This window comes from Acinonyx jubatus, chromosome B2 (genome assembly GCF_027475565.1).
Source record: "Acinonyx jubatus isolate Ajub_Pintada_27869175 chromosome B2, VMU_Ajub_asm_v1.0, whole genome shotgun sequence".
Classification (NCBI taxonomy): Eukaryota; Metazoa; Chordata; class Mammalia; order Carnivora; family Felidae; genus Acinonyx; species Acinonyx jubatus.
In genome coordinates, this window is record NC_069385.1 from 144,148,588 (window position 1) to 144,171,175 (window position 22,588).

At 46.6% G+C, this 22,588-nt stretch overlaps 1 protein-coding gene across 3 annotated transcripts in view; it reads right to left on the reverse strand.

Annotated features, from left to right (window-relative positions):
* Nucleotides 1–22,588, reverse strand: part of DCDC2 (doublecortin domain containing 2) — a 168,174-nt gene that overhangs the window by 43,225 nt on the left and 102,361 nt on the right. Inside the window, exon 9 of one of the 3 annotated variants that reach the window (XM_053223207.1) lies at nucleotides 13,037–13,173. The exons of the other annotated variants lie outside the window; for them this stretch is intronic. Coding sequence (XP_053079182.1) covers nucleotides 13,037–13,173 — 137 coding nt within the window. The remainder of the gene's footprint in view (nucleotides 1–13,036; nucleotides 13,174–22,588) is intronic. 3 annotated transcript variants of the gene reach the window in all.

Below are 22,588 nucleotides of genomic sequence, written 5' to 3' on the forward strand. Positions count from 1 at the left end.
AGCTTTGACTGATGGTTATCCTTCCACCTTAACATGCAGTGGTAAGTTACAATATATTCAATTCAGCTTATCTTTATGAGTAAACTCTATAATTCAAGGAGCTGCCGTCAATAAATAGTAGACAAAAACAAATTTTTGTGTGAGATGTCTTTCTCTGCAGTATCTATCACGTTCCAAATTTTATATAAAATAGTCTGAGATAAATGCACTTATGGGGAGTCTACTGAATTCTATCGTAAGATGACTATATAACCACAAATATGCCCACATATCAGCAAGTGATATAGACATTCAGATATAAAGTGACTATATATTCACTTAGTACAAAATTTGAGAGAACCAAGGAAACATAAAATGTCACACCATCAATGGGAAAAATGATCTTGATAGCTTCAATTAATGATGGGAAATATACAGATTAGGTACAAAATAGTACTATTTCTTACAAAACGACCACAAAAGAAAACAGATCAAAACAAATCAGTCTGCATTTTTCTCACTTAGACTTAATGCTGTTCCAACAACAGATATTGAATGAGTATCTGCCAGATTCTATAATCTTTCATTTGGTATTGAGACTTAGAGACTTAGTGTGTATTATAATAAAAATCTATGGAGCACCTGGGTGGCTCAGTCGGTTAAGCATCCGACTTTGACTTAGGTCATGATCTCATAGCTCACGAGTTAGAGCCTGCGACGGGCTCTGTGCTGACAGCTCAGAGCCTGGAGCCTGCTTCAGATTCTGTGTCTCCCTCTCTCTGTCTCTCCCCCACTTTCTCTCTCTCTCTCTCTCTCTCTCTCTCTCAAAAAAAATAAACATTAAAAAACATTTTTTAATATATTGATGCTGTACTTTTGCAAAAATAGAAAACACTCACCTCTAGCATTTTTACCTGTGACTGAAGTTCATCAGCTAACAGTTTCATTCCGAATGGAATAATTCCGGATCCTTGGGCTTGCAGAATGGTATCTTTTTGTAAATGTTTATTCATTTTTGAGAGGGATAGAGAGAGACAGAGTGTAAGTGGGGCAGGGGCAGAGAGAGAGGATGACACAGAATCTGAAGCAGGCTCCAGGCTCTGAGCTGTCAGCACAGAGCCCGATGCGGGGCTTGAACTCACAAACCACAAGATCATGACCTGGGCGGAAGTCAGATGGCTCAACCGATGAGCCACCCAGGTGCCCCCAGAATGGTATCTTTCAAATATCCTTGCTTCTTTCTTAATTGATAATTGAGAAATACCAATAATCTATTTGTTTTAATCTTGGGGAGGGGAAAACAGAAATAAAGTAATCTTTCATTGGATTTTCATTAACCTATAATTTTTATGTATTCTCATTGCATTAAGTCAGTAAGAACTAACTTTTGGTTGGTTAGTAAGATGTTTTGCATACTTGGAATCAAGATAAAACAAAAATACTGGTAAGCCTAAGAAAATGTCTATTTTGGAATAGGGTAGAAATGCTTATTATCTAGCCAAGAAACATTTTTTTCTTCAGCCTTTACCTACAGCAAGATGCAAATTAATAACAGTAGTGACAATATTAACAATGATGATCATTAACTCATAGGTCTTGGATGCTTACTTTGTGACAGGCATTGTTCTGAGCACATTACCCGTGAAACTCATTCAACGCCCAAAACAACCTTAGGAATGACTGCTAACGCTACCCACATCTTACAGACAGAAAGCAAAGGTGTTCTGAAGTTCACAGACAGCAAGTGGTGGAAACAAGGCTCAGATACAGCGATTGGAGCGAGATGCATTCACCCCATGATTAACAGCAGGCTTCAGGTTTTCTGATGTGCCCATCATGACCCGTTCGTGGGCTGCAACAGGAGTTTGCTGGGTTGCAGCTAGTGTCTTTCAAGTAAAACAGAAGAAAACAGGAACTAGATTGTGCCTCCACGCTGGGCTTCACGAGCGCACAGGGGCCCCAGAGGAAGAACATTCCACCTGGCTTCAGTGACGGCCCCTGGAGGCCACACTTTCCATTGAAACCAGACCTTGCTTCCCGGGAAGAAAGAGTCTGGCAGCACTCCGAGACATAAGCAAGACCAGGGCTCATCCTGGCGTGCTCCCCCTTGTGGGACCTCCCTGTAGAAGCCACGTGTCTCTGCCGAAATGAGGAGGTGGCAGGGAATGGAAGGTGACCCTGGTTTACTTTCTCGTCCGGCATTCCTTCCTCCCCGGCACACCGAAGGCAGGGCATACTGGTGTGATGTGTGCATATGAGAAGTGCAGTGAGCAGCCGAGTGCGTCCTAACACGGTATTTCCACCCACCTGAGAAGAGCAAAATGCACGTGCAGGGACAAGCCCCGAAACACAAGTTGCGTGACTGTGATGACACGTGTGCGCTACGTGCTCTTCTATTTTGCACATAAACGGCACTGCGCGACATAAAGACAAATGGGGGCGTTCACCTTAGTTAAAATTTTTGCTCCTTCTCCATGTAGGATGACAATGACAGTAAATGAAAGACGCCATCGAGGAGAGAGACTACGGGAGCGAGGGCAAAGTATGTTTAAGGATCATCCACGGCACTTTTGTACTGCTCTTTGGACAAAAGGCGCTGCACTCTCGTCGTGCACTGGACCCTCAAACTTAGGCGGCGCCGTGCGGGACGCAGAGGAACGGTCACGGCTATTTCACACAACTTTTGTTTCACGAGACGAATATGTATAAGCATATGTGCGTGTACTAGATCACGACGTACAGTTTTTTTCATATTGTGGGTCACGGAAAACTTAGGAAGCCCTTCACTACACTGGAGAAAATCAAAGGCATAAAAACTCTCTCTCCTTGCCACCCTGAAAGACAATCCACTGAAACAGGGCAACATGGTTTCTCGAATTCCTGCTCCCCACTATGTTCTACACGCCTCTGCCCAATTTCTAGAGGCCACCATGACTTGACCCAGGTTGGACTTTCCAACATGTCCCACAGCTCTGCCACCAGGTTCTTCACCCCAGCCACCCCCAGAAGAGCCTTCGTGGCTCTGGGCTCCCCATCCTTTCTGCCCCTGTCCCCACCTGAAGCACCCCATCTCCTCTTCACCTCTACACCTCTGTTCACATCACCTCTGCACGGCCACACTGCCTGCCCACCCTTCCCTTCAAGACGGAAGTCAACGGCCACCTCCCCAGAAGTCTTCCCCCTCTCTGAACGTTTCACACTTTCACTCCCTATCCTAACAGTACCACACGATAGGCAATTACTGTCACCCAGAGGAGAGGGTTTCAAACTCACTTCACGCCTCCCATACTCACAACACAAGGTTGGGTTGCACACAGAGCTCAATATGGAGCCAGGACTAGGGCAAGGGACCTGGCTGTTCTGAACGCCTAACTACGCGGAGCACATTCCTCACAACCACCCTGTGAAGTAAGCACTTTTATGCTACTTTATGGGTAAGGAACCTGAGGTTTAAATAATAACTTGCCCAAGGCTGCTCAGAGCCAGGCCCAAGGCCCAAGTGTCACCCATCACGGTGCCTTGTAAATGACACCCACCTTGGGAAGAAGCATTGCCACCATGAAGGTCATCAACTGCAAATCACACCCACTGGACCAACCCGGAACAAATGTTTTAGGAGTCACAGTGGAGAGCTGTTTTAATTTTGAATGTCCAGGCTGCCTTGTAAGTGACAGAGGAGGAGAAACAAATGCAAAAGTCAAGAACGGAAATAGAGGCCTGGGGGGGGGGGGGGGGGGGAGGCGGGGCCTGAGGGGGGAAGGGGAGTGCTCCTGAGACCATTCTGGGAAAACAAATGAGAGGGAGAATACTCTTTGGAGAATAAATCAGACCTGGAGGAAGGTGTAAGCCATTAACCCTTGCAGGAACAAAAGGGAACTGAGGGGTGTCGATTTAAAAGTGTTGGCAATTCAGGCATAGAACGCAAAGCATGAGTTTGAGTCTGATGTGTGGCCCTGCAGGCAGTTTGGAGAAAGAAAGAAGTTTCATCTGCTTTCACCTTCATGGACGGAAAGCTGAAGACTCTCTCTGTGAGCTTTTCTTTTAAACATCTTAATCTGAGGCGCCTGGGTGGCTCAGTCGCTTAAGTCTGACTCTTGATTTCGGCTCAGGTCCTGATCTCACGGTTCATGCGTTCAAGCCCCGCATCGGGCTCTGTGCTGACCGCTCAAAGCCTCCTTGGGATTCTGTATCTCCCTCTCTCTCTCTGCCCCTCCTCTGCTCACGCTCTCTCTCCCTCTCAAAACTTTAAAAAAAAAAAATCTTAACCTATTATTGAATCTTCCAGCCATCTTTCAGGATAATTCTTCTTCCATGTGGAGTAAAACCATGTATTTTCCTGACTTAACTGTTGGAACCCTTCCATCAAAGTCCTAATTTGCCAAAATAACCACAGGTTTAATACCTGATGGTACCAGAAATCTGGTGCTGATAAAAACACTCACCTGGGGTAGGACCATTACAGGCACGGATACCCATATGACAACATTTGTAACAATTTCATTCTTAGCTCCAAAGTGAAAAGCAGGAGATTTAATTTCAGAGTCAAGAAATTGTGAAAAACCATCTGTTTTCCTTAGATGTTCCTATGATGATATATATATTCTTTTTCACTGGAAGGAGAGTTAAAAATAAGGAGAGCATAACAAGTTTGAGCTATAGCTATAGCAGTGTATAACTAGCCCATCAAGCAACAGAATAACGCAAGACTACGAAATGAAAACAATCAAAATACTAAACACCTGTTTCAACAGCGAAGTCACAAAGGTCCATCATCATCAAAGCTATTTTTATTTCCAATCATGTTTGCTTATTGGAATATATGTTCCTTTGGTGGGGGGGGGGACAGGAAGCTGACACTTTATGGAAAAAAAAAAGGTAATGATGAAAGTGTGTATTTTCCCAGGAGTACTCCTATGTATATACATCAAAAAAAAAAAAATCAACATATTTCTTTTTGAAAAGTCAGTGGCCAAATGAATTTAGCACACATTGATGATTCCCACAGCTGGGTTTAAATGGAATCTGGCAAACCTCTGTTAGAGAACATTGGAAAAAAGCTTTTAAATAAAGAGGGAGCTCATAATATTGAAACTGTGTCTAGTTGGATTGACTTCATTCTGAATGCTTTTCAAAAAAAGGTTCAACAGTCCAACTTTACGTTTAAATGTTCTTACAGACAATGTAAGAGGCACGTTTTAAAGCCAGAAGATGAGGGTGCCTGGGTGACCCAGTTGTTTGAGCATCTGACTCTCGATTTCGGCTCAGGTCACGATCTCACAGTTCATGGGATCGAGCCCCACATTGGGCTCTCTGCTGACAGTGGAGCCTGCTTGGGATTCTCTCTCCCTCTCCCTCTCCCTCTCTGCCCCTCTCCCCTGTTCACTGTCTCTCTCTGGCTCTCTCTCTCTCTCTCAAAATAAATAAACAAATTTCAAAGCCAGAAGAGGGAACCACAGGCCAAGGAAGCAGAGGCAGACCAGCCGTCGTGTGCACACGTGGGCGGGGCTGACTCGGCACCTGCACAGCTCGCCCTCTCTTTCCCAACTTAGATACTTTACAACATTCATGCAGGTTGCAACAATTTTACCTTAACTTTGGAAAGGTCACTGAATTGTCGGAGATGGAACACACTGTCTAATTAATTAACTGAGGAAATAAATGCATAAAGAAAGAAATACTTGCACTGAATAAATCATCTACGTAAATCTGTTGCACATCAGATGAACTTCCCTGAATTTATCAAGTTGCAAAAGGAAGCTATAAATTGTACTGCATAAGGAATCACGCCAACCAGGTTTTTTTTGTTTTGTTTTGTTTTCTTAAATGAGTATTTATTTATTTTGAGAGAGAGAGAGAGACAGAGGCAGAGACATGCATGAGCAGGGGAGGTGTGGAGAGGGAGAGGGAAAGAGAGAATCCCAGGCAGGTTCCACACTATCAGCAGAGAGCCCAATGTGGGACTTGATCCCATGAACCCAAGATCACGCACTGAGCCAAAATCAAGACCAACTGAACCACACAGGCTCCCCCAACCAGCCTTTTTCATAAATCACGCTGTGCCTGAGGATGTGCGGCTATCATTGCCCACCATATGCGCTTAGGTAACCATCACCCCAGCACTCACAAAAGGAGAGCAAAAGTGACAGAGAGGAAACGGTTCAACTACTATTCATCTGAGGGAGTTTAAGAGTGAAAGCTGTTCTTAAGCTTCACTGTACCGAGCTTTCCGGCCGGTGGGAAATAAAAGTGGGACGTGGCTCTGTCTGATGTGCCAAGTGATCCTGACCTCACCCCTTACGTTCCTCTTAACACAGAGGATGGAGACAGTCTGGATCATCTGTAGATGCCCACACAGCATGCGGGTTCCCACCGGCCCTCTCAGCAAAGAGAAGGAGAAAGACTGTGGCAAGGTCTCTCCCTGAAGGGCAGAGGGCAGCGACGGGATGGGCATCGCCAGAGTCCCCTGGGAATGGCTCTGCAGTCCATGAGCCCTTCCGAGGGGGCATCCGTTCACTCACTTGTCCACTGTCTGAGCACCAACTCTGCACCCACTGCTGTGGCTGTCCTTCAGGCGCCGAGGTAGCAGGGAAGAAGACAGCCCTCGCCCCAGCACATGCAAACCACACACCAGGTGCCCTGGGGATCTGATGGACATCCACGCGGGACAGTGGTGTGCCAGAGGACAGAGTCATCGAACACTCAAGGAGAGGCGCACGCAAGGTACAGAGCCCACCGGGTCGGCTTCCTTTGAGGAGCTGTGACAAATGCCTGCAGGCGACGTGCCAGAAACGTCAAGACAGAAGTCGTGCAGGGTCGGCTGAAGCCCGCGGGGGAAGAGGTTTTGTGAGCCAGGGAGAGGGGCTCCGTCCTGTCAAGGGGGGCCCCTGGCAGGGTTTTAAGCAGACGAGGAGGCTGCCAGGATCTGCGTTTTAGAAAGAACACTCTGGAAGCAGCTGGGATGTGAGCTGTGCTGGGGGACAGCCGGGGGCAGGAGAGCCCGGGGGGCAGATCAGTGTGTCCGTCTGGGAGGTCAGCTGAGGAACCTAGAGACTCTACGAGCAAAGGGGAGGCGGACTAAGGGGGAGCAGCCCACAGAGAAGGCAGGAGGACACAGAGGCGAAGCAGGAGAGTCAAAGAGGCTGTCAAAGTTGGAGAGAATTTTTTTAAGAGATTTCAGAGGAGTTAAATGACGCTGCACCATGCCTGATTTGTACCGCGCACTCTGCATAAATTAGCTCAGCTAATACGGGGCTGTGATAATAATGATACCACTGTCATCTCGTTTTATACTGGAGGCAATCAGCACAGAGGTCATTTCAGTAACCTGTCCGAGATCCCACAAGTGTTCAGTGACGCAGGAGGCAAAGACACCACCACGTGGGGTGACGCCGTACTGGACCTTCCGGAGGCCACGGCCAGGCTTTGCCACCGTGTGTTCACCGAAAGTCGAAAAAGGAAGAAAGCTTCTGTTATGACGAAGCATGATTTGTAGGTGAGCCGTCGGGGGCGTCGGGGGTCAAGTATTCTTTTACAGGAGCCAGTGACACCTGAGTGTTTACTAACATGACCTCCGTTCTCTTTAGCTGAGGCACTGGGTGGGTGGGTGTGTAAGCACGTGCACACGTGTGTACCCACACGTGCAGTGGGCGCTGATGCTTGAAAATGAGGCGACAGATGCAGCCAGAAGGTGAAGATCTTGTGAGCCCCCCTCTGGGGACTACTGTCTTAAGGATGGCAGGGAGCCACTCACGACGACCGGACTCTCCATGCTTCCCGCAAGACTTCCCTCGGTCTGGCTTTGGCTGTTCCTCTTCTGTGACTCCACAGCACCCCGGACCTGCCTCTGTCACAGGGAGCCCTGACCACCCAGACTGTGCAGACTAACTGGCTCACCGGATTGTGGATATCTTCAGGGACGGGACCACATCCTGTTAATCTTTGTATCCTTAGCATCTAACGGAGCCATGAGATAGACTGAGAAAAAAGTAAACGTGTGTCTAAGTATTTCCAGCAGGTATGTGTTTTAGAAATATTCTTCTTGGAGCCATGTACTAGATGGCACGGAGACCGCTGGGGACAAAGACCTTTCTTCTATGTCATAAATGCCCTTTTCTGCCCTCAGGTTTCCTCCTCCAATTTGAAGGTCCCTACCACACCCAAATGTTTATAAGTGTCCACTGCGTCTATGCCCCAACAGAAACTTGTAAGTGCATCACTGCTGGGGGACTCTGGGTGCTTTCAAAAAAAAAATTTTTTTTTAATTTTTTTTTAACATTTATTTATTTTTGAGACACAGAGAGACAGAGAATGAACAGGGGAGGGGCAGAGAGAGAGGGAGACACAGAATCTGAAACAGGCTCCAGGCTCTGAGCTGTCAGCACAGAGCCCGACGTGGGGCTCAAACTCACGGACCGTGAGATCATGACCTGAGCCGAAGTCGGACGCTTAACCAACCAAGCCACCCAGGCGCCCCTCAAAAAATTTTTAAATTGAGGGACACCTGGGCGGTTCAGTCGGTTAAACATCTGACTCTTGGTTTCGGCTCAGGTCGTGATCTCACAGCTCGTGAGTTCCAGCCCCACATCGCGCTGACAATGTGGAGCCTGCTTGGGATTCTCTCCCTCTCTCTCTGCCCGTCCCCTGCTTGCACATGCTCTCTCTCTCTCTCTCAAAATAAATAAATAAATAAACTTAAAAAAATTAAATGGAACAAAATGTTTGCACCATTTCAATTAGATGTACAAAGATAATCAGACTGTCAGTAAGAAATTCTCCATTATCTGCTGTGCGCTGAACAGCTTGTTACACGTGATGTGTCTAGAACAGGTGAAGAAACACAAATAAATGAACAAGTCTGTCCCTGATGTGGAAGAGTACGCAGCTTAAGTGCATAAATATGCACGCAAACAGATGAGTGTGCATGTATACATCGATGCATGCATACACACGTGGGTGTGCAGACTTGTGCACCTGACGACGGACAGAAGTTCACAAAGGAGCGCTACAAACTGAGCGGTAAACTGACTGCAGAGTCCATCAACCATGCTGAATGTACCAACTGGTTCCCCTTCACAACATGTCAGCAACACCAGCCTGTCAGATTTTAACTCTTCATTTAAATGGTAGGTAACCTCTAACGTTGGCCAGCCCCTCATTTATTTATATCGTATACAAAAGAGAGCCTCAGACAGGGGGTCCCATGCATCCGATCTCACACACACACACACACACACACACACACACACACACACACGGATATGCATGTTCTGAGACAACAGCTCTTTGGGAAGTCTGAAACTCCCTGTTCTTTTCTAATTTGACTACCTAATTCATTGTGAATAAATATCCCCCACCCCCAATCCTGGCAATTCATTTCCCACTTGGAAATCATGTGCTCCCATCAGCCCCAAAACAGTAAAAGCAGCCCATCACACCAAGTCACGATGCAGCACGACTCTACCCACTAGCACGCATTGGTGAAACATTTGCACCTGATATTCAAACCACATGCCTGCCTCCTGCTGGTCCCTTCTCTCTTGCTTACAGTTTTCATCACAGAGTAGCCAATAAGCATTTATTCTTTGTCACATTTGTTCCCCATTGTATAAGGATTTCTAAAAGTTTAACACACAATATTCGCCCAGCTGTGGAGCTGTATTCTAACTGGAAGTGAACACCCACTGACTGACAAACTTTTATTGATCCCATCCCCCAGCCCGCCGCGACACAGGCAGGTACTGGACTAGCATTCAGGACACAAAGACGAACAAAAGACATGGACCTGGCCTCAAACAGATCATATTCATGATAAACATATTTTTAATTTTAAGAGTTTATTTATTTTTGAAAGAGAGAGAGAGAGACTGAGTGCCAGCAGGGGAGGGGCAGAGAGAGAGGCAGACACAGAATCTGAAGCAGGTTCCAAGCTCCGAGCTGTCAGCACAGAGCCTGACGCAGGGCTCGAACCCATGAACTGTGAGATCATGACCTGAGCTGAAGTCAGACACTTAACCGAATGAGCCACCCAGGTGCCCCACAATAAAAAACATTTTATATAATACATACCATATGAGGGTGTATGCAAAGAGTTAATGGTACCCTTAAAACTTGGGGTGACTATTTCTGACCGAGGGTCTAATGCCGCTTTCACAGAAAAACGGCAAGCTTAGCTAGCTCCGGCAAGGCATTTGCAAGCCCAGTGGGGGGACCATCCCCTGCACAAGCAAGCGTGGACCCTGAAAGTCCAGGGCAGACCCCACAAGACTCACAAACTATGCAAGAGACACGGGCCCAGCTCTGGGGAGCAAGACGCCACTAGTTCCCAGGACACAGTCATGATCCTATCTGTGTTTCAGACGCCAACTCGTGGCTCTCAAGAATAAAGGGGAAGAAGACTGGGGGCTGAGAACATATGAGGCAGGGCTGCTCACGGGTCAAGAGAATATGACCCAGGGTGATGGCAGGATGGAGGAGATTCCAGGATATGTGTTGGAAATGGACCAGACGGTGCCCTGCGGGATGTAGCAAGAAGAAAGCCAGCCGAAGGGCGAGGCTGGGGTTTCTCACTTAAGCCACCTCAGTGGACATGTAAGGAAGATGTAGCTGGAAGGGGAGCCACAAGGAATCGGTTGATTCAGAAGATTCTAAGTCCAAAAATCCTGTGGCAACGGTGAAGGGATACAGCAGGTAGCTGGGATGCAGGACTGGAGGGCCAGGAAGAAACGGAGGCTCAAGATGCAGACTCTGGCCTCACCGAGGGACACCACACTACACGGCGGACAGAGAGGCGGACTGAGCTTTCTTCTCAGACTGAGAAGAAACACGAAGGTAGAGGGGAAGACAGCAGGCAGGAGCATCACGAGATCCAAGGGAAGATGGCAGGGTGCCCAGGAAACATCAGCGCTGTGTATGGACTTCATTAGCTGATAAATAACACAGATTCCTTTTTGAAAGCAAACCCCCACATGAGATGCCCGTTTGTGAGTCAGCAAGTAAATGCGAAAGGTTCAGGTCCGTGAGGGTGAGGGTCACAAGGTCTTCGAGACATGGCTGCCCCCCCCCCTTGGACTTTCAGAGCATGCGACTACAAAGAAGAGAAAGAACACTGGGACATTCCAGGCAGGAATTTAAAGCAAGAACAGGGGCACCTGGGAGGCTCAGTCGGTTAAGCATCCACCTCTTAGCTTGGGCTCCGGTCACGATCTCAAGGTTTATGAGATCGAGCCCCATGTAGGACTCCATGCTGACAGCTGGCACGGAGCCTGCTTGGGATTCTCTCTCTCCCTCTCTCTCAAAATAAACAAATAAACATTTAAAAAAAAAAAAAAGGCAAGAACAGAGCATTGGAGGAGCAGGGATCATCAAGGGACCTAAGGAAAGGGACCGATCCCCTTGGATTCCCATTGAGGGGTGTTGTAAGATAAAGCTGGACCCGTTGAAAGGCTACTGATGAGCCCGGACGGTCCAGCAGAGATGTGGGGACCCTCCCACGGGTCCCACGGGTCCCATCTGCCAGGAGTTCCCCACTCTGTACAAAACCTGACCATGACATCCCCAAATTCTTTTATTTATTTATTTTTTAGTTGTATAAGTTTATTTATTTATTTTCAGAGAGACAGAGAGCGAGCAGAGAAGGGGCAGAGAGAGAGGGAGAGAGAGACAATCTCAAGCTGGCTCTGTACCGTCAGGGCTGAGACGGACGTGGGGCTCGAACTCACGAATCTGTGAGATCACGACCTGAGGCGAAGTCAAGACTTGGGTGCTTAACGGACTGAGCCACCCAGGCGCCCCTGCCCCCGATTCTTCCCGGCAACTCTCTCGGTACCAGCCTCCTGCCCTCACAACAGGCCGGACAGGAAGGCAGAACGACAGAAGTGGCCTGCTGCTTTTCTATGAGCAGAGGCTGCAAACGCCCCCGCCTGTCCACTCTCCAGCTGCCCTTGCCTGCCCAATGCGCACCGTGGCCCAATGCGCTTAATCTGGTAAACCAAAGGGGGCATGTCAAAGGTGCCGGGTGGCTTACCCCTCAGAAATTCTCATTAACCTGACTATCAGGGTGGGAAGGAAGAGCTAAGAGACCGGGACTTGCTCACGGCTTAAAAATTGTTCAAAGTTGGTGATTCTGACCCCTGCTGATTCCATCTCAAAAGAGCCTTTCAAGGAAGGGGGAAAAAAAAAAAAACGAACACTGCTCACTTTTTCTCCCATCCTCTTCGTTCTCTTCTGTGATTTGTGCAAAAACACACGCCTGTCTCAGTTCACAGGTGGGATCCTGGCCGGCTTCTTTCTTAATTTCCATTAAACACACATAGCAGCAGATTATACGGGAATCATCAGCATCTCAAGTAACTGAACTCGGTGAACAGAAAGGGGTGTAAATAATTAGGTGAAAATTCAATTCTGGCTTCTATTCAGAATCTGGGAACCTCTTCCTACTGCAGACAGGATCAAAAGGTTACAGTAAATGTGAAGACATGTCTGCACCCAGCTTGGAGATATTTACACATTGGCTTTTCAAATGAAGGCACTTTTTGTAGCATTAATTGGAGATTTTAAGCAGCAGGGGTGAGATTTCATTTTATTTTGTGAGGAAAAGTCTAAGCGTTGTCAAATGGCCTGGGTAGAAGTGAATTATTTTGAGTTTTTTCTCAAACTCTCAGAAATGAAGCTTTTACTGCCTGCCGTGTAATGGCCTTCTTTTGCCGTGTAAATGTGGGATCAATCTAGTTTTAAACAGAAAGATTTTTCTAATGGGTTTTTGGTATTTTTCAAGCTGTGATACAGCTGATAGGAGTTCTTATAAAATGCGAATTACAGGAAATTCATATTTATAAGCTTCTGTGAGTAATTTTAGAGCGCTGACTTTTAAACACCTGCTAATGAAGAATTCCAAGAGCAGCCGTGTGCACTCACTTTCAGCACTTCGCGCGGACGCCCCTTCGCCTGGCCTGGGCCCTGTTGGGGTGCGGGGTGCGGGGGTCACCGCCTGGGGTCTCCCCAGGGAGGGTCTCACTTTGTGAGCTTCTGGTCTCTGTCCCTAAGCGAGGGTATGACTCACAAGGCACACGGCAGCAGTGGAGGAGAGAGGCGCCTGGATCCCAATCCCCGGGCGAGGTCCACCGTGGCCACGGCCAGGCGTGGCAGCCACCGACTCCTCAAGTGCTCTGTGGTTCTGCGTTTGGCTTTTAATTTTCCCTGGAAATCCCAACATCACAAAGTGGACACGTGGTGGAAACACGGAGGCGTGTTTTCACCCCCTCTCTCCCTGTACCGGTTTCCCATCATGGCTGTGACAAATTACCGCAAACTTGGTGGCTTAAAACTACACACATTTATTGTCTCGCGGTTCGGGAGGTCAGAGTCTGACATGCGTCTCCCTGAGCTAAAATCCAGGTGTCAGCAGCACTGCCTTCCTTCCTGGATGTTCTGGGGAAGAATCAGTCTTCTTGCTGTTTCCAGCTGGTAGAGGCCACCTGTGGTCTGGGGCACAGGGCCCCCTTCCATCCTTCTGGGGTTTCTTAGCATGTCAACTCTCCCGCCTCCTCTCCCATTTGAAGGACCCCTAGGACTACACTGGAGCCACCAGCATAATCCGGGGCCATTGCCCTGTTCTAAGGTCAGCTGATCAGCAACCTTAATGCGCCCCTGCCCTATAACATAACACAGTCACAGATCCTGGGCATGAGGACGTGGCTCCTTGGGGGCTATTATTTTGCCTACCGCATTCCCATTAAATCTTTCGAGAAAAGGTTTTCACAGTAAATCAGCTCGTCAAATAGAGAAGCTGGTTTCCTCACAACACTGGCATTCTAATATGATTTTTTTTAATGTTTCTTTATTTTTGAGAGAGAGAGAGAAAGGGACAGAGAGTGAGCAGGGGAGGGACAGAGAGAGGGGGACAGAGGATCAGAAGTGGGCTCTGTGCTGAGAGCAGAGAGCCCGACGTGGGGCTCAAACTCACAAACCTTAAGATCATGACCTGAGCGGAAGCCGGACGCTCAACCGGCTGAGCCACCCAGGCGCCCCTACGATTTTTTTTTAAATCTCAAACACTAATGACCATGTAGTCAAACAACCAGTAAATGAAGATGAATTGTAAATATCTTCCGGTTACGTTATTTTATACGTGTGTCTTTAGGACCACACAACCAGAGAGAAGAACCCCCACATCCACGCTTACAGCCACTAATTTCAGGACTGCAGGAGAAGTCGGGGGTGCTGAGCCCACATCCCGCTGCCAGCCAGCTCCCAGTGACACCGTCTTCCCCTATGACAGGCCCGTGGTCTGGCCACTGGCCTCCCTCTCCCCCTCCTCTCTGGACCAGAACACAATTACCACTTCGGTCCTAACCACTAAGTCCTGAAAGCAAACAGCCCTAGTGAGATTGTTTTAAATCTCACTTGAGAAATAATTTTTTAATGTTTATTTATTTTTGAGAAAGAGACAGAGAGAGAGAGAGAGAGAGAACACGTGCCAGCAGGGGAGGAGCAGAGAGAGAAGGAGACACAGAATCCAAAGCAGACTCCGGGCTCTGAGCCATCAGCACAGAGCTCGACTCGGGGCTCAAACCCATGAACTATGAGATCGTGACCTGAGCCAAAGTTGGACGCTTAACTGACCGAACCACCCAGGCGCCCCAAGAAATAATTTTTCAACCTTTCATGAATTAAACAATTTTTGCTGGGCACCTGCTCTGTGTCAGGTGTGGTTCTAAGCACCAGGAATGCAGACATGAACAAAAGCAGAAATCTTTGCCCTCATGGGGCTTGGACGGAGGAGGGATGATGGAGAGAGAGAGACAAAAACACATCAAACAAGACTATGATGTCATCTAAGTGCCATGAAGTATCTGCCAGAGGGTGCAATTTAAAGAGACTACCAGGGAGGGCCTCGCTGAAAAAAATAACACCTTAATGAAGACGTGAAAAGCACAAGGAATGGCTATCTGAGGGGAAAAAGTTCCAGGCAGAGGGAATGGCTGGTGCAAAGGTCCTGAGGAGGGAGCAAACAAAGAAAAAGTTACCAAGTATGAGGGGGGTATAGACTTTTCACTACAAAGCTACCCCTAACATTCACTGATTTGCAAAAAGACTGGATCCTGTCCTTAAAAAATTCTCTACAACCATCTCCATTTTTTTAGATTAGACTATGCCTAATCTATTCTTCTTATCACCAAATATTCTGCACAGGCCATGCTCCATTCAATAACAGTAGGGGCCAGGACCGGGGACCCAAGAGAAATGGGAAGAAGTCACTGCTGAGGGTCAAAAGTGACCCGGAAAAGAGAGGGTCCAGGAGACACATTTCACTGGATCCATGACGTGCCCTCCATTCAGAGAATTCCAGGTGCACAAGAGGGAACATGGAGAGCACGCACCCTCAGGACACAGCTCTCCGCCCCCCCCCCCCCCCGCCATGCTCCCTCCACACCATCTCTGGTCCCTGACCTGCCTGATTCCTGCATCTGTTTCCTGCTGTGCCATCGCAAGAGCTCTCACTCTCTAAGAGCAAGGATCTTGCCTGACTTGCTCGCCCCATATCACCCAAGAGGATGGCCCAGCCTTCGGTACCATCATTCGTGGGGTGTCCCTGGTGAGACACAGGTGGGGATCTGGCTGCAGAAGCAGGCCCCTGAGGAAAGAGAAGGTACCAGGCCAGAAGCCAATTTTTTCTCTACAAAAACACTGCAATTTCTCCATGCAAGAAGTTTATTGCTAAAAGAACATGCAGCTGGGGCACCTGGGCGGCTCAGTCGGTTAAGCGTCTGACTTCAGCTGAGGTCACGATCTCGCAGTCCATGGCTTCTAGCCCCACATCGGGCTCTGTGCTGACAGCTCAGAGCCTGGAGCCTGCTTTGGGTTCTGTGTCTCCCTCTGTCTCTGCCCCTCCCCTGCTCATGTTCCGTGTCTGTTTGTCTGTCTGTCTCTCTCTCTCAAAAAATGAATATAACATTGAAAAATTTTTAAAGGAACATGCACCTGAGTCCTGAGACACTTCTTTCCACCCAGCTTGGACCTGGATCTTGTTGGGGCAAGCGTCTGCCACCGAATTCCTACCTTTGTCACTACCTGGGGACACCTTCATCTGACAGAGTGCTGTTCTCCTCACTCGAATGAAAAGCAGTGGAGAGGGGGAGAGGGGGAGGGAAGTTATGGCAGGAGGCACTATAAAAAACCAGAAGTGTAATTATTTATGCGAGGAAAAGGTTGCTCTCAGGATGCTGTGCAGAGACACGATGTGGTGAAGCTATTCCCATCACATTAATAATAATAATAAAAAAGGCCTTCACCTCCCATGACAAGAAGCTGCAAATCTAAATAATTTTATCTTCTCCTCTGAATATTTCCCAGGATACAACAGTAGCTCTCAGGCAGAGAGAAATTATTCACTGAGAACATTAAAATACTCCCTTTCAAAAACGACTCTGAGATAATATTTGTTATGTGACTTTGGTAATTACATATATGCATACATAAAATTATATTACAATATATATAATTATACACACACACATAAATTTCTTTTACTTAAATGCTCAATTTTGTTGATGGAATGGTTTAAACTTTATACAGCAATTTCGTTTGCTGTAACATACATGGAAAGATCTATGTCTGTGTCACAAATTACTGATGTCTGAAACATCAGTAATATCCATGTTCTCAAGCAGCGCGTTTAAAAACGTATTCCTATAAAATGCCATAAAAGCAAAGCACCGCATCTCAATTAACCAGGCTCGGAAATATTTTAACTATTCTCCCACAGCATAATATGAACTCGTTAAGTTTTCAAACACCCGAGCCGTGAAAGTTTATAACTCCCCTACAAGCGGGTTATTTCCTCGTTTAAGCATCTCGGAACTCTGTTTCCCACCGCAAGTTCGCAAAGGCAACTCAGTCGGCTCGCCCAGGCACTAAACAAACTCACAAATACTAAAGCGCGAGCCAGAAGGCCATCAAAATTAATTAGATCATTATATTTTAGAGCCTCAAAGGACTGTCGAAAGCAAATGGTTCGACCCTTTCATTTTCCAATTGAGAACAGAATGGTTGAATAAGTTGCCCAAGGCGTGAGCAGACCCACTTCTCTCACTCGCGAAGGCAACGCTCTTTAGTTTATAGTACGCGCTATCCGGTCGGTCGGGAGGCAAACGATTATTGGCGGGGGTGAGGGGCGGTGTTGAAGATGGATGGTCAATTGGTGACACTGCTTTAGCGACCACGGAATTGCCTCTAGAGCTAAACAGACCACCGTCCAGAGACTCGGTGCTCGATAAATAGTTCCTAAAGGTAAATGAATGAACGGAGGTCTTGAAAAAACCCTATTTGCTTCAAATTACACTTCCTGCTGGCCACGGGAAAACCTAGCGAAGTTTCTTTTCCGTGTCTGCCTAGGAGCAGCGTGGGGAATCGTGTTCCCAGCCTGAGGCACAGAAGACAGGATAAAACCTATCCTGGGCAGCATGCCATGCTCTTCCTGTGTGGAATTCTTTTTCCTCCCCAACCCCCTCCCCCAGGTCTAATTTGTTTTCAGGGGACACCAAATCAGTAGGCAAGGCGTCCCATCTGATTGTAGCAGCTATCTGATTTCGTCGGAAAGTTCTGATAAGAGTCTGCCACTATTCCAAACGTGACGTCGTTTTTAAATTTAGCTGTACTGTGATGCTCATCTCTAGACTAACGCCACCAGCCTCACAATTAGCTCAACATACAATCAAGGGAGGTTCTGTCTCCTGGACCGCTGCCTGAGTCCCTTCGTAGCTAATTTATCCCTTTTACCTGGAGTCTCTGCCCATCGATTATGTGGTGTGGTTGTCTGTTTGCTTTTTGTTTGCCTCAATCACTGCTATAAAAATGCCAGGCGCTTCTCATCTGGGCTAGTCTATCCTTGACCACTTGCTGAATTTACCGCTACCTTTTTCATATTTATACCTCCTTCTCTCAACACGATTATAAAGTGCTCAGTGTCAGGGGGCACATCTTACAGGGAGTATCGCAGGGAGCAGTCAATAAATCTGTGCTATTTTACCTCAGGTTCGATTGTTTGAAGCTACTGGAAAGAAAAAGCCATGAGAAAAGAGCTCTCAACTCAGGCAGTTTAATGAGAAGTACACTCCTTCCAGAATTGTTTCTGTGCATCTAAGAAAAGACGCAGTAAAGGAAAAAAGTCCAAAACAAGTTCACTTAGCATGTCAGTAATGAGAACATCTTTCTTCCTTCTTCTTTCTATCCCTCCTTCCTTTTTTTTCTTTCTTCCTTCCTTCTCTCCCTCCTCCTTCTTTCTTTCTCTTTCCTTTCTCTCTCTCCCTCCCTCCATTTTCTTCCTTCCTTTCTTCCTTCCATCCCTCCTTCCTTTTTTTTCTTCCTTCCTTTCTTCCCTCCCTTCTTTTTTTCTTTCTTTTCTCTCTCCCTCCTTCCATTCTTTTCTTCCTTCCTTTCTTCCTTCCATCCCTCCTTCCTTCCTTTTTTCTTTCTTCCTTTCTTCCCTCCCTCTTTTTCTTTCTTTCTTTCTCTCCCTCCCTCCTTCCATTCTTTTCTTCCTTCATTTTCTTTCTTCCTTCCTTCCCTCCTTCCTTTTTTCTTTCTTTCTTCCTTTCCTTCCTTCTTTTTTTCTTTCTCTTTCTTTTTTTTTAACCAGGTTGCTAGTTTGACAGATGAAAAAAATATCAAACATAGAGTGTCTGCATTTCAACATACTAATTAATGGATTCACTAGCCCACAGAGCTTTGTGTATATGATGGGAAGATGTGGGGTGGGGAATAAGATGATTATATGGGTTTAAGTAGGTTCATTCATCCATCACTTTACTCAACAAATATTTACTGAGTATCCATGAAAGACCAGACAAAATGCAAATAATACCAAAATGAGTGAGCCATGGAGCCTGATTTGCCAAACTCATTATCTGGTGAGGGACAGCCATAAAATGTGGATAGAGTTCTATACAAAGGTACCCAGGTGAAGACTAATAAACCAGACTTGGAAGGGATCAGGTGGCTCCTGTAGTCACAGAAGAAGGCTTGGGGAGCATCCCTGAATGTTAAAACAAGTAAGCTTTGATGAAAAGTAGTTTGGTCGGCAACAGGAGTGGGGAGGATCTCATACGAAGAACAAACAACCAAGAGAGCGTGTGGGGCATAGAGCGAATTACAAGATGCTATGAAAGCATCAAGCCCAGTCTGGGGAGTGTTGAAGGAGATGATGCAGAAGATTCGGACCATGAATTCGAGTGCTGTGTTGAAGACCCAGGGCTCTGTCACGCAGGGAACAAGGGAGCCCCTGGAGGGTCTTTGGTATGGGAACCACGTATAGCCAAGTCATGTTTCAGAGTGGTGACACTGGAATGGAGTGCAGAAATCGGTGGGGAAAGAAGGCCCAGAAGGAAAGATACCTGTTAGGAGGTCACTACTGCCTGCGGAGAGCAGAGCAGAACCTGAACAAGCATTGTGGGGGAGAGAAGGAAATCGGGGTGCCTGCCCAACACTGAGTAAGTAAAATCAGCACAACATGGCGAACAACTTGGGAAAGCGTGCTGACGAGGGGAAGGAAGAAGTCAAGACTGTGCTAAGATGTCAGGTACAGGCCCAGATGGATGATGACACTGATCCAGATGGAAAGTTCTGGGGTGGAAGATGGTTGGCTTGGTTTCAAGAATGTCTTTGAAACACCCCCCCCGAAAATGCTCACCAGTGTCCGGGTATCAGTTTGGAGAAGAGCAGATACTCTCACTGACCCCCTGTTTGTTTCAGCAAACTTCCCCAAATAATTGGATACCATATGGAGAGCCTAGTGTAAAATGTCCAGATCAAGGGATGATGGAAAAGATAATAAATAAATAAATAAATAAATAAATAAATAAATAAATAACAAATTCAAGACCCAAAACGGTCCTGGCAGGCTAACACACAGATCGACAAAATTAAATCTGATAGGAAAACATAAGGAGTCCTGCCTTAAGGGATCAGGTGATGTGACCTGACAGATATTCGTGTTAAGACAAATGGAAGTTTTAGCAGCACTTAAACATCACATAACCTATACTGAGTCTCAAAACTTCTGCTCCGTAAAAATACGCAATACATTTTCTAACAATACGTTTTTCAGATGCAGATGGACCACCAACACGTTTCAGTGGCCACCACAGTATCTGAGGAGGGGAAAACATGGGCAAGCATCCAGAAAATTCCCTTCCACCAGAAAAGATCCCCTTTATTTATTATACAAACTGGACTTCGCATATCGCTTCCTTTACTGAAAGTGTTCCACTTCCAAGGCCAGATTATAAACCCGGGGTCCAATCATCTCACAATAAATTCTGCACCAAGTCAAACCACACCCTGGATGCCTGTGCTTGCTTCCAGGCAGATCGGATTAAGGTGGCCCGCTGGCACACCCAAAAGTTTATAGGTAGAAGCCTACCAGGGTGGAAAGAGGGGGGTTCAGAAATCCTCCTCTCTACAGAATGGCTGAAAGAACCAAGGATGTGTTCGCTGGAGAAAGACTGAGATGAACGGCAGCATCTACCTCCAAATATCGAAAGGGTTGTCAAGTAGAAGAAGCCTTCTGATGGGTCCGCCAGGAGCAAAGGGCACAGATTATAAGGAAGTGGACGATGGGTCAGCACAGGAAGGGACTGGTCACATTCAGAATAACAGAAAGGGCTGCCCTGTGAGGACTCGAGCTCCCTGACGGTGTGCGGGCAACTCTGTGTGCCAAAGTTTATCAGCTTTTTAACAGCTTCGTTTTGCAATTCTAAAATAAAAGACGTGTGTAATCCAACTATATTCTGTGCCTCAACTCTGCTAGGCTGCTATACCCCCACCCCAAGTTTATTCCTGTAGTGAGTTACCAGGCATTCATGTCTGAACATGAATATTTTCAAACGTGAATAAGCATGGTCCCAGTCCTCGAGGGGTACACAGCCCAGTGGAGGAGGCAGGTTGGTGAACATATCATCGCAGCATGTATGAGAAGTATGAGTGAGGAAAGGACAATGCTACAGCACCAACCTGGAAGAGGGAACATGAATGGCGCTCTCTTCAGATCAGAAAAGAATAGAGTCAGGATATTATCCTTCCCCTGCTGAACCACAATATCCACGATGGAAACAACATTTCTCTTGGGCACCAATACCCTACTTTTTAAAAGAATTATTTTTTAATGTTTTTTTTTTATATTTGAGAGAGAGAGACAGAGACAGACAGAGTATGAACAGGGGAGGGTCAGAGAGAGAGGGAGACACAGAATCCGAAGCAGGCTCCAGGCTCTGAGCTGTCAGCACAGAGCCCAACACGGGGCACTGAACTCATGAGAATGAGATCATGACCTGAGCTGAAGCTGGACTGAGCCACCCAGGCGCCCCAACCAATACCTTACTTTTGACCAGACACAGACCTCCTACATTAAGGTCTCTTCTCCTCTTACTTTCTAATCCTGATCCCCTATATGCCAAAGTCACTTTGAACAAAAATACACGTACAATGGCATGATTCTGTAAAATTAAAACTTAGAAAAAGATGTCACCAATCCAAGCTGGTGTGCGATATACAAACGACAGAAACAAAAGAGACTGAGATTACGTATTTCCATTTGTTCAACTAAAGACACTGCTGGGCACTAACACCGTGAGAGGCAATGGGTGAGTGCTGGGGACAGAACAGAGCTCCCAGGTGTGCCCGCCAGCCAAGCATGGGTACATACAACACAAGTGCATGTAGACTTGGGTGCACATGTAAGGTAGTTAGAATACACACACACACACACACACACACACACACACACACACACACATCACGGGTGGCATTATGTGCAAGTTAAAAAGTCAAAATACTTTGAAACAAATGACCAGTGGCAGTGACTGGTTGGAAAATCCCAAACAACTACTGTGGCTCTCAACCATAATGGTAAGCCCCAGCTGAAAATCAGCCCTGAGATCGTCAAATGACTTCTTTTAATTCACCCTAAAAATTATCATCCTTGAATCCTCAGTGGCTTTAAGGGGATACATCAGGAAATAGGGAGAGGTTAGAGGGAGTAATTGAACATTGAATTTATGCCAGTTTTTCTGATTACAGGCATCATGCAATTTATCTCCCGCTAATTGAACTATAAAGTTTTTTCCATGGGGGTTTGGAGCTACATTTGAAACGGGTGGACTTTTACGAAATTATTTGGTCAACAAGGTAAGAACAGGCCCATTCAGCCACATGGCTTGCCTCACTCCTTCCACGAGCTAACATTTACATAGCAGGCCTCCGTAGTGGAAAATCATTCATGTTATTCTTTTGATTACCATTTTGGAATAAATGACTTTACTAGTCAATTTCAAAATCAAAGTAATCCGGGGAGGCTAATCAGCACACTACCATTGCACATGGCCTGGATGGATAGCGTGTGGTTAACAGCATCATGCTGGGGCCAGAAACAAGAGATAGCCCACACACAGAAGGACCAGATAAAGCAGGGAAAACAAAGAAGCGATTCCTGGTGCAGCTGAGAGTTTAAAATATTCATCAAGCTTCCACTGCCCAAAAGCAGCAGGGGCAACTTCATTTCAATTAAGAGAACGGGAAGGAAATTGAATATTATAACAAGATAATGGGCTCCTACTTG